This window comes from Pan paniscus, chromosome 17, assembly GCF_029289425.2.
Source record: "Pan paniscus chromosome 17, NHGRI_mPanPan1-v2.0_pri, whole genome shotgun sequence".
Lineage (NCBI taxonomy): Eukaryota > Metazoa > Chordata > Mammalia > Primates > Hominidae > Pan > Pan paniscus.
The window spans coordinates 80,898,855-80,912,085 of NC_073266.2; the positions used below are offsets into that span (position 1 = coordinate 80,898,855).

The 13,231-nt window shown below is 37.2% G+C and overlaps 1 protein-coding gene across 2 annotated transcripts in view; it reads right to left on the bottom strand.

Moving 5' to 3' along the window:
• Positions 1–1,585: 1,585 nt before the first annotated feature.
• The window catches only part of VPS4B (vacuolar protein sorting 4 homolog B), a 33,201-nt gene continuing 21,555 nt past the window's right edge, over positions 1,586–13,231 (bottom strand). The window contains exons 6-11 of one of the 2 annotated variants that reach the window (XM_003827269.6): positions 12,843–12,999; positions 12,344–12,492; positions 11,536–11,617; positions 9,336–9,555; positions 5,700–5,840; positions 1,586–3,367 (exon numbers count right to left, since the gene is read on the bottom strand). In XM_003827269.6, the coding sequence (XP_003827317.1) occupies positions 3,266–3,367; positions 5,700–5,840; positions 9,336–9,555; positions 11,536–11,617; positions 12,344–12,492; positions 12,843–12,999 (851 nt within the window). In that variant the 3' untranslated portion in view covers positions 1,586–3,265. The remainder of the gene's footprint in view (positions 3,368–5,699; positions 5,841–9,335; positions 9,556–11,535; positions 11,618–12,343; positions 12,493–12,842; positions 13,000–13,231) is intronic. The other variant, XM_034943917.3, reaches the window with a different exon arrangement.

Consider the following 13,231-nt stretch of genomic DNA (forward strand, 5'->3'; position numbering starts at 1 on the left):
AGTGGTGAGAGTGGGCACCTTTGCCTTTTTCCTGATCTCTGGAGGAATATGCTTTTCAAAAATTCACAATTAAATATGTTGGCTCTATTTTTTTTTGTAGATCTTCTTCTATTAAGAAGTTCCCTTCTATTCCTAGTTTGTGCAGTTCAAAAAAAAGCAAGTGCTGAATTGTATTGCTTTCTATGCATCTATAAAGAACTTGTCTCCTTTATTTCCATAAATGCAGTTAATAGTATTAATCTTCCTATTTTAAGTTACAGGCAGTCCTTGATTTTTTACGGCTAACTGAACTCTTGCTGGTTTCTATGGTATAAATATTCCCATCACAGCAGACTTTAAATTACTAGTATGAGGTCACTGAACTTGCAGCTGGGAAAGATGTACTATCGGTTTTGGTGGGCCAGGGTGAGCTAGTTTGAACATATTTTTGATTGTGTAGTTCTCAATCACCGAGACAGAAATTTATCATAACTTCACTAGACCAGTAAGAACAAAGCCACTTTATAAACTTATCTATTTTATAAGTCTCTCACATAATCCATGAGGTAGATCAAAATAAAAATATAACTCCCTTTTTTTTTCCCCAAGTCTTTACTAAGTACCTAAAAGCACCCAAGACTATATTAATTACTGGGGAAAATGTAACTCTCAAAACTTACAATCTAAATGATCTAAACATGATCAACAGAACATGCTCCAGAGAAAAATCTTAACACAGCAGCAGCAATTTAACTGCTAAAGAAACCCAAAAGTAGGGTGGGGGTAGTTTAGGTGGTCTTCCTGCAAGAGGTTACATGGTTCATCATCATTAGGTTTTAATGGAAATATGTGATGTGGACTAGCAAAAAAAAGAAAGATACCATATTAGAATAAGAGGAGGATACAAATGAAGGGATGAAAGTAGGAAAGAAAAGGGCACCTGTGAAAACTCACAAACTTAAAATAACATTACTGTCAACACTGGGCACTGTGTTGCTTCACTTGCAACATACAGCACCATCAGGTAGGTATGCCTCTTTATCAACTCTGAAAGTGGCTAAATGGTGCTTCTGTGGCACTAATCAAGTACATTCATTCTGTTTTTCTGCATGTAGTTGACAGTGGACTCAGAAGTCAATTCTCTATTGACATGTTTTATAATTATAGAGTCCTTATAGATTTCTCAGGGTAAGACAAAATGCTTTCAAATATCCAGGGTGTAAGTCATAGAGATGCTTAACAACTATGATCTACTTGCTGGCTCAGAAAATGTCTACCTAAACTTTATAATCACCGGTCAAGAGCCAGAGAAATAGAACATGCGCATTCGGATTCCTTTGAGTATCTGTCCATAAAGAACACACAGCAATACTGTATAATTCTGAGGCTGATAAACAGGTAAGATGTATAAATTATCTTATCCACAAAGAATTCAGTGTTAGTTTACTAAGTTAGTTCTCAATCCTCACATGAAAGTCATTGAAAAACAGAATTTTCATATATACATTAATAATTTTAATGATTTCTTTATATCTAACCAATTTAGGTAATATTTTCTTTTACACAGAAGGTCCCAAAATAAAAAATAATACACAGAATACAGTCAATAGGTTATATCAATTTACTTCACATAAGAGCATAATTCAGGCCTTTTCCATTTAATAACAAAAACAATCTGTACAGAAAACCCAAAGGCAACCACATAGCATATGTAAAATGTGCAAATACACTTTAAAATGCAAGTTATTCTATAGCATTTGCAAGATAGAATTTCACTGTAATTAGGGAATCTAGTTCATCCTAACTTAATAGTCTTTTGCATGTATAGACAATGCAATTCTACAAGGCACAACTCAGCGTTGATGCTAAAGTATGAAACACATCCTCAGATTATTTATTTGAAAATATTAAAATAGCATCATGTTTATTATTTTTTAATGAGTCATGAGCTCATTTCTAAAGCTTCATAAAGCATTACACTGATAACATATGTGTGGTCAGGACAAACTGTTCCCTGAACTTAAAAGGTGAAGGACAAGACCCCATATTATTATCCTGTATTAAAAAAGGAAATATACATATATGTACACAGACACCCCATATCACAGACAAGAAACTTCCCATAATTCAAAGGGAGACCATTTCCTTATTAGCAAAGGTGCGCATTACAGTATTTCATGACAGTTAAAAATTACACACCTACCACCTGTTTTGGTCAATCTTGCTACAAAAAGACACTGAAATAGACAATTTTCTTCTTTAAGGTAAAGACAATGTCTAATTTAGAAAATCTTCCTCTTGAGATTGCACAGTGAAAGGTATCATTTAATTAAATATAAAAGCTTACCGTTTTTGTTTTTTTTTGAGACAGAGTTTTATTCAGTCGCCCAGGCTGGAGTGCAATGGCGCTATCTCGGCGCCCAGGCTGGAATGCAGTAGTGCGATCTCAGCTCACTGCAACCTCTGCCTCCCAGGTTCAAGTGATTCTCCTGCCTCAGCCTCCTGAGTAGCTGGGATTACAGACACTCGCCATCATGCCCAGCTAATTTTTGTATTTTTAGTAGAGACGGCATTTCACCATGTTGGCCAGACTGGTCTTGAACTCCTGACCTCAGGTGATCCACCCATCTTAGCCTCCCAAAGTGCTGGGATTACAGGCATAAGCCACCATGCCCAGCCAAAGCTTACGCTTTTAAAGAAATTATTTAAATCTACACAGAAAAAAATATCAACTTATTAAAAACTATTAAGAGCACTGTCTATAATTCAAAATCTTTCAAACCCAATCACAAAGCTCTTTGCTGTTTTATTGCCCATCCCTGAGTAAAGATTCTATCATTTGTAATTTTTTAATAACGTAAATAAATTTTACATTGATAAGAATGATGTTTAACAATTTTTTTGAAAATATAAAATAAACCCTATATCATTTTAGTAAAAAAAAAAAGAAAATATAAATGCTCTTTGCAAAGACCACCATTCATAAAAATTGTAAATATTTGTATGTCAATTTCTGACATCCTTTTTACTGGGTAATTTCTGTTTTTATGCCATTCATATATCGCTCATTTCCTCATAACCTGTTATTTTGTACCTTTTGTTAATAGGAGTATTTAATAAGTAATGGAGGAAAAGTACAATATAAAACCTAATGGAACTCTGAAGTGAGATGTGTATTTCCCTGTGGTAAAAGAGTTTTACTGGAAACAATTAATGCGATCCAAAATAGACAAAAATATCTATGAAAGAAAGAATACATATGGTAAGCATCTTCCTTGTCTTTGGCTTAGCCTTCTTGACCAAAATCTTCTGTAAACTTCTTTAATTTCAACAAGTCATGTTCATTGACTGTAGGTTTTGTGTTAGATAGTGACCGCAACATATCCGACTGTCAGGGAAAAAGAAGGGTAGGGAGGATATTAATAATAGAGTTAACAAAATAAAAAACCATCATATTATCATTATTGCTATGAACTTTAACCTAAGTTTAAATATGAATATTTGCAGTCTGCCATAAGATACTAACGATAAACTCCCTATTCTTTTTTTTTTTTTTTGAGTTGGAGTCTCACTCTGTTGCTCAGGCTGGAGCGCTGTGGCGTGATCTTGGCTCATTGCAACCTCTGCCTCCCAGGTTCAAGAGATTCTCCTGCCTCAGCCTCCCAAGTAGCTGGGATTACAGGCACCTGAAACCACACCTGGCTAATTTTTGTATTTTTAGTAGAGATGGGGTTTCGTTTTGTTGGTCAGGCTGGTCTCGAACCCCTGACCTCAGGTGATCCGCCTGCCTCTGCCTCGCAAAGTGCTGGGATTACAGGCGTGGGCCACTGCACCCGGCCCCTATTCTTTCACAGATCTTTCATGATCTTTGATCATGTTATTCCTTTGTGTAGAAACGTATACTTTCTTCCCCTGAACTGATCAAATGGCTCCCCAATACTTATCAGAAGGACAATCCCCTTAGTCTGAGGATCAAGGCCTCCAAAGTATGTTCATGGTCTAATTTCTGGCCTTATCTCTTTTTCTTAAACAAGAGATCAATTTTCCAAGTCAGTATAATTCAAAAGGAAAATATCATTCACTTACACTTAAGTGAAGCAGAATACCATTCTATGAAAAATCAACTAACCAGAATTTTAAAATAATTAGTTACAATTAAGATCGAAATGGTTAGAAAAATATGCTAATATCAGAGATTCATTAAAAAACTAACTTCTAAGCCTAGACTCCTGTAAAAGGATATGAAAAATAATGAAAAGGACCACTCTAAGTTACTAAAAATTCTTCAAAGCTGAACAAAGTACAAAAAATAAAAAATAATACACCGAGGATTAAAACAAAGGGGTTTCTGAGTAACCTCTCAGATAAGCATTATGGTTAGTTCACACACAAATATATGGGTGTATACACATTTACATGTATATCTATGTACCATGTAAAAGTTTCTCCTCTGGAAGTTACTATTAAACCTGCCATTAAAGGTCTTTGAAGATCTGAAACTGACAGAAAATTTTGAAAACTGAGAATGTTCTTCTGTAAGTAAACAACTTTTCAATCACCCTAAGTTCCCTAAAAATAACATACCTTGCAAAATAAGTCTTGTAGATTATTTTAATTCTTCCAATATAAACTATATTAACTGTAATTTTTAAAAATAAAAATAGAACTACAATATTTAAACTTTCTATGGAGCTTTGAGAAGTGAAATAGAAAACACTATAAAAACGATGATACAAGCATTAGTATTTCTGGTTTTTGTTTTTGTTGTTGTTGTTTTTTGAGACAGAGTCTCGCTCTGTTGCCCAGGCTGGAGTGCAGTGGTGTGATCTCGGCTCACTGCAACCTCTGCCTCCTGGGTTCAAGCTATTCTCCTGCCTCAGCCTCCCAAGTAGCTGGGACTACACGCACGTGCCACCACGTCTGGCTAATTTTTTGTATTTTTAGTAGAGATGGGGTTTCACCGTGTTGGCCAGGATGGTCTCGATCTCCTGACCTCATGATCCACCCGCCTCGGCCTCCCAAAGTGTTGGGATTACAGGCATGAGCCACCGTGCTTGGCCCTGTTTTTTGTTTTTTTTTGGAGACAGAGTCTCGCTCCGTTGCCCAGGCTGGGGTGCGGTTGTGCAATCTCGGCTCACTGCAACCTCTGCCTCCCTGGTTCACGTGATTCTCCTGCCTCAGCTGAGTAGCTGGATTACAGGTGTGCACCACACTGCCTGGCTAATTTTTGTATTTTTAGGAGAGATGGCATTTCACCATGTTGGCCAGGCCGTTTTCAAACTCCTGGCCTCAAGTGGTCTGCCCGCCTTGGCCTCCCAAAGTGCTGGGATTACAGGCGACTTCTGGTTATTTTTAAAAATCTGAGATGCAGGGGAAAAAAAATATTTCACCAATCCTATTTTTTAGTTAGGTCTTTACAATAATTATACTCTATATGAGCATTTTGGAGATATTCTAGCTATAAGACCTGTAAAGTCAGAATCTTGTGCTTTAAAAAATAGCTTTTTCACTTAAATGTTCCTCTAAACCCAAGAAAATAGTTTAAAAATAATGACTTTTTATATTTTAAGTTCAATTAACTTCATAATTTTTAATGAGTCAACAATATTAAGTAAAATACACCTGTTTATACTAAGATTTTCCAGCAAATCTTATATAACTGAAAATTATGAAGTATGATGTTTTAAAATATTTTCTTAAAAACAAACAAAATTTCAAACCATGGAAACAACTGGTTCCAAAAGTTTATCTCCAGGGACATCCATCCATGTCATTTCAATGGCACCAGGGTCACCTGGAGAGCAAGGTGTTAGCAGATCATCTACAAGATGGTTAGGATCAGCTCGGGAAGGTCCGCGAACCTGAAATAAACAGTAATCTGAAATATGTATTTGAAACAAAATTGAACATTAAGACTTAATCCATTACCAGGAAAGTTAAAATGTATAATAGTTCTGTATGTTTTATTAGAATGTTTACTTTTGGAAAAAAAATTAAGAATATACAACAAAAAGTAGTTATCCCCTGGGTAATGGGATAGATTTTGGTTGCTTTTAGTTTTTTTTTTTGAAAGGGCGTCTTGCTCTGTCACCAGGCTGGAGTGAAGTGGCACGATGTCAGCTCACTGCAACCTCCACCTCCTGGGTTCAAGGGATTCTCATCCCTCAGCCTCCCGAGTAGCTAGGATTACAGGCATGTGCCACCACACCCAGCTAATTTTTTTTTTATTTTTAGGAGAGACGGGGTTTCACCATGTTGGCCAAGATGGTCTTGATCTCCTGACCTTGTGATCCGCCAGCCTCGGCCTCCCAAAGTGCTGGGATTACAGGTGTGAGCGACTGCACCCAGCTGCTTTTAGTTTTTTTCTTGATGCTTTCTATATTTTGAAATTTCCTACAATAAATTATTTGTATGATCACACATAGAAGATGAGTTTAAAAAAAAATAGTTACCTGTGGCTTTCTCTTTTTCCCCTCTAGTGCTTAATAAGTGGTAGTAATCTTAAAGACCAAAAACAGATATATTAAAAAATTCTCAGAAGTTGCTCTATAGCTGAGAAACTTCTGTAATATTTGGAACTTTAGTATGAAACTACTGAATCTCTTTCAACAAAAATGCTCTCAAATCTAAGTGCAAAATTGTATGCTAAATGCAGTATCAATGCCATTTTATCATGTACAACTTATTTATAAGTTTTAACAATATCCAGAAAAAGAATCTTTGTGACATAGTCACATGTCAACATTTAGATGGCAATAGTCTGCATCAACTTGGAGGCACTTTTTTTTTTTTTTTTTTGAGACGGAGTCTCGCTTTGTAGCCCAGGCTGGAGGGCAGTGGTGCGATGTCAGCTCACTGCAACTGCAACTTCCACCTCCAGGGTTCAAGCAATTCTCCTGCCTCAGCCTCCCGAGTAGCTGGGATTATAGGCGCCCGCCCCCACGCCGAGCTAATTTTTGTATTTTTAGTAGAGATGGGGTTTTATCATGATGGCCAGGCTGGTCTCGAACCCCTGACCTTGTGATCCGCCCACCTTGGCCTCCCAAAGTGCTGGGATTACAGGCGTGAGCCACCGCGCCCAGCCAACTTGGGGGCACTTTCACATCTGTTTCACAATGATCGACTTTAAATATTATCTCAGTATTAGTGTAGATGTGAAGAAATACATGCTCTCACCTTATTATGTGTATTTTACTGTCTTTACTCACTAATATTTTAGCTGCATGAGGTCAGGGATTTTTGTCTTTTTTGACTGCTCTACTTTCTGATCTACCACCAGTCCCAGATTAGTATTTTAGAAATAAAATACTAGTAAATGCAAAAAATAAACAGGGAATCTTCTTCTTGTTAACTGAAATAATCAGCTTTAAAAGAAGTAAAGGATGGAGCCGCTGAGAGGTCTGCTGCAGCTGGTGATCCCCAGCTGCAGAGATAAAACTCATCTGGCTGTGTCACCTTCATCCCACTAACAAGGACCTGGCTTCGGCGTCATGTGAGCTCACCCTGGCAGTAATATGCAGAAATGAGTGATAAACTCTCAGTAGGAAAGGACTGAGTTCCTATGCATTTATAGTTTCTAAATGGGAAAGAGAATTTAAGAAAAAACATAATGGCTGTGGCATAAACTTAACAGTACTTCAGTAATGAAATGGCTGAAGAAGGGTGGATGAGTAACATTCCCTAGGCATCTGAAGTACCACGACTGGTGTTTTATGAGTATTATATCACTTCATTATTGGAAAGGACTTCAAAATAGCATTATCACATCCCCATTTTAGAAATGATAAAAATGAGCTTTAAAGAAGTAATAGAATTTGCTCAAAAAGGTATAACAAGTAAATGGTGCCAGGCTTCATATTCAGATTTTAATTCAAGCTTGTTAACTTAAAAAAATCTTATTATGGTATATGATAAATATACGTATGTGACTTAGTCATATTAGTCTTGACATACATTATGAGATTAGGTTTGCTAATAGTTTTTCACATGTATGTTCATGAGTAATACTGGATACTGTCGTTCACAGCAAAAGGGTTGGTCCAGATTACCTAGTTCACTGTTACTCAAACTGGGTATCTCAAGACCACAGCCTTCTTATAAAACTTTATCTCAGCCATAGATGCTTAACTTGTTCTTGCAGACAAAACAGAACACAGGAGGGGCAGGATAGCAGAATGGCTGAGATTTCAGATTCGGAAACACACCTCACCTCCAGGCAAATCACACGTCTGTCCCACTCTAGCTACTGTGTTAGCACCTACGTCCAAGACTAACCACCATTAGGTGGCTGGCTACATGTACCTCTCTTGCTGATTTTTGTGAAGACCAAATGAAATAGTAAGATAAAAGATAGAACACAGTGCCAGGCATGTGAATATTTAAAAGATATTAGCTATTATTATTTTTACTTTATGAGGTATAAATGCACCAGATTCTGCTCAAAAATATTCTAGATGTGTCAGAAGCAGCCTTACATCTGTACATTTAAGTTTCTACACTTATATCAAAATAATACACAAATACTTCAAAAATCATTTCATAGGAAAATTTAAAACACATTAGGATGATTAATAAGGCCTTTTCTTTTTTTAAGACAGGGTCTCACTGTGTCACCCAGGCTGGAGTACACTGGTGCAATCTCGGCTCACTGCAACTCCACCTCCTGGGCTCAAGAGATTCTCCCACTTCAGCCTCCCAAGTAGCTGGGACTACAGGAGTGTGCCACCACATCCAGCTAATTTTTGTATTTTTTATAGAGATGGGGTTTCGCCATGTTGCCTGAGGCTGGTCTCTCCTGAGCTCAAGAGATCTGCCCACCCCGGCCTCCTAAAGTGCTGGGATTACAGGTATGGGGCACTGCACCCAGCCAAAAATGGCTAATAAATAAACTTTATTAAAGAACTTGTTTCAGTGACACAGAAATATGTCTATTATGTAAACCCACTTACGGTATTATTATACAACACTGAAATCCTCCCAAATTCTTTGAAGACGAACCAATGATGGTCTTGAAACTTGATTTTAAAAATACAGAAAAGGGGCCAGGCACAGTGGCTCACGCCTTTGGGAGGCCGAGGTGCGTGGATCACCTGGAGTCAGGAGTTCGAGACCAGCCTGGCCAACATGGTGAAATCCTGTCTCTACTAAAAATACAAAAAATTAGCCAGGCGTGGTGGCACACGCCTGTAATTCCAGCTACTCAGAAGGCTAAGGCATGAGAATTGCTTGAACCCGGGAGGCGGAGGTTGCAGCGAGCCGAGATAGTGCCACTGCACTCCAGCCTGGGCAACAGAGTGAGACTGTCTCAAAAAAAAAAAAAAAAAAAAGATAGGAAAGGATAGATAAAAATGACTTACCTTTTTAAAATGAGTAGCTGACTGTACTTTCCTAACAGGCTGCATAAGGGCATCACGTACAATGATGCTTATATCTGCCCCTGAATAACCATCTGTTTTCCTCCCAAGTTCCCGAAAGTCTGCTTCCGTGAGACTGTTCTGAGTGGTCCCCAGGTGCAGTTTAAACATTGCTGCTCGGGCATGGGGTTCCGGCAAGGGAATATAAATTCGTTTCTCAAATCTTAAAAGAGAAATTACATCAAGAATATACTTAATTGAAAATTAGGATATTTCCAAGAAGAAACAGACACTAAGTTAAGTGGGCCTGTATGTGCCAAGGTTAAACATATATATTTAGGTTAAAGGGATAATATCCAGAACACATTAAAAACAAACAAATAAAATCAAAATAGCCTGGGAGCCAGTTTGGAGTGGCTGAATCTTTCGTGCATTTTTTGGGTTATTGTGGCCACAGTGTTCCTATGTCTGGAATTCATGAAATAAAAAGAGGTCCTACAGGGTTACAGTTTCCCACAAAATTGTACTCTGAACTCTTGATCAAGGGACTAATGATTAACAATATAAAACAGGAGTAGAGATGACACAGTAATTCTCTACATTCAAAACAGAATTACCTCACAATCTTATAGGATATATATTACACAAAATGTCCACTTTAATGAATACATCCAGAACAATCCTATATTATAAAGAATAAACACTATGTTTCATTAACAATAATTTTGCTTGCTTTCTTAGAATTTCGGTATTTGGAGACAGAGAAGCAGTGATGAGGGATAATTTAAGTGGTCTGAGCAGACAGTTTTTTCTCCAGGTAACTCTCTGTGACAATGAAAAGAATTTAAAGTTTCCATTGCCTCTAGAGATGGGTGCAGAATAAGGCAATTTTTCAAAAATACCCTGCACATTTCCTTTCTTGGTACTGGATGGTAAGCTAGAATGCTGGCGCAAATCATCAAGTGAATGGGATAAAAGTGGCAAAAACTGAAGTGCTAATTTTTACCATACAAAATAAATGAATGTAATACAGAACTGTGAAGAGTGAAAAGTGAAGAGTCCGTATACCTTTCCTAGAGCTGAAGTTTCATTTTCAACTTAAAAATTAGATAATGTGTGTGTGTATACATATATACATATACACATATACATATATACACACACACACACATATATATATATATATTTTTTTTTGAGATGGAGTCTCACTCTGTTGCCCAAGCTGGAGTGCAGTGGCACAATCTTGGCTCACTGCAACCTCCGCCTCCTGGGCTCAAGCGATTCTCCCACTTCAGCTTCCCGAGTAGCTGGGACTACAGACAGGTGTGCGCCACCATGGCCAGGTAATTTTTTTGGATTTTAGTAGAGACAGCGTTTCACCACGTTGCCCAGGGTGGTTTTGAACTCCTGAGCTCAGGCAATCTGCCCACCTCGGCTTCCCAAAGTGCTGGGATTACAGGCATGAGCCACCGCACCCGGCCTGACATATAGTTTTTACTAAAAAAAAAAAATCTTGGCTGGGCGTGGTGGCTCACATCTGTAATTCCAGCACTCTCGGAGGCTGAGGCGGGTGGATCATGAGGTCAAGAGATTGAGACCATCCTGGCCACATGATGAAATCTCGTCTCTACTAAAAATATACAAATTAGCTGGGCGTGGTGGTGCATACCTGTAGTCCCAGCTACTTGGGAGGCTGAGGCAGGAGAATCACTTGAACCCGGGAGGTGGAGGATGCAGTGAGCCGAGATCGCACCACCGCACTCCAGCCTGGCAACAGAGTGAGACTCCGACTCAAAAAAAAAAAAAAAGAATCTTACCTGGTTATCTTATTTTGACTTATAGAATTGCCATTTTGCTAAAATTTTATATAAATGGTTTTTACTGAATTGTCAAACTATGTTTATAAATTTTTGAAGCATCAGTGCCCACCAAACTTAATCAGAATGAAAGGTAAGCATTAGGTAATATATTTTCTAATATGAAAGACAGAAGTGTGTGGAAATCTTGTATATTTGATAAACTAGGGAAACAAACAAGCAAATGACCACCCTTCTCCCCCTCAAGGCAGGGGAGCAACAGGGTTAGAGCACATTACAAATCTTTTGAAAAGTTGTTAGAATGCCTCCTGACAAGACAAAAAGGGAATTATCATCTACTTGTTCCATCTGCAGTGAGAAATAAGATATTTACTGTATTATCCTACCTTCGCCTAATGGCAGAATCCAGAACCCAGGGTATATTTGTAGCTCCCAGAACCAAAATTCCATCATTGTCTACACCAACCCCTGCATTAAAATAGGTAATGCTTTAATTAATTTGTCATTTTGGTGTTCTTTAAACTTCTTCCATATATTCTGTTAAGAAATGTTGTGCTTTACCATTAAAGTGCTTCATCTTGAGAGTCTGTCTTTGAAAAAGAACTGTATTTAATCAAATATCACCTTACGGCAATATGATCCAAATACACTATGATGCAATATGATGCAAATATATGAATCAAATCTCCCAGACTGTGGAAAATACTATTAACATTCGTTTCAAAATATTTCTTGAAAAATTTCATTCGAAGTCTACATATTACTTTTACTGAAGTTGTTCCTGGTATATTATAAATGAATACATTAAATCTCTTTTCTATTTATGTCAGTGAGTCCTACAAGATAATTACAACTGAGTAAAAATTATGTATGCATATGGAAGACAATTGGAATTAAACATGGCAAAATGAAACAGTTTGTTAGAATGGAGAAATTCTGCTTGAATTTTTCATTACTGTTATAAAAATTGTTATAAAATAAACAAAAACGACTTTAAAAATCAATAACATTAAATTAGCCGGGCATGGTGGTGCGTGCCTGTAATCCCAGCTACTCAGGAGGCTGAGGCATGAGAATTGCTTGAACCTGGGAGGTGGAGGTTGCAGTGAGCTGAGATCGTGCCACTGCACTCCAGCCTGGGCGACAGAGTGAGACTCCATCTCAAAAAAAAAAAAAAAAAATTAGTAACACTACCTTGCATTTGCACTAGGAACTCCGTCTTAATTCTACGTGCGGCTTCACTTTCATTTTCACTTCTTGAACCACAGAGAGAATCAATTTCATCAATGAAGATAATGGAGGGCTTGTTCTCTCTGGCAAGTTGGAATAAATTCTTAACCAGTCTAAAAATAAATGAAAACTTTTAAGTCTCTAAAAAATAGTAAAAGATTAAAACAAATTAATATATCAATATTACAAGAACTCTGTAGATTAAAAAGCCTAATCATGTTTCAGGTACAGAAAATAAGAATGCTACAACTGGATAATTCACTTTATGATTTACTAGGTTGTAGATATATGCTATCTTTTCCCACAAAAGAAATTCTAGATTAGAGACTGATTTGACAGAGAAGTGAGTACCTATATTACATGACTTCTCTGAATATCTATGAGTGATGTAAGAAATCTATTAAGGACTGATACAGTAATTACAGGCAAAGAAAAAACTTTAAAAAATTGATTTACTACTTACTTTTCACTTTCACCTAGCCACTTAGAAACAAGATCAGAGGAAGATATTGAAAAAAATGTTGAGTTGTTGGCTTCTGTTGCTACAGCTTTGGCTAAGTAGGACTTTCCTGTTCCAGGCGGCCCAAATAATAGGATTCCCCTCCAAGGTGTTCTCTTGCCTAAAATTTACATTTAGAAAAATGTCATGAGAATTTTAACACTTAATTGCATCATCTATACTGAGGAATACTCTGAAAAGATTTTCACTCTAAACCTCTAAGGATTAAAACAATATTTTAAAAATAAATCAATCTAAGGTATGTCTTAAATATATTTTGTTTCTTCTAGAGACTACTTTATCAAAAAGATACTTACATAACATAAGCCTTCTAACAGGAAGTACATTTGTTT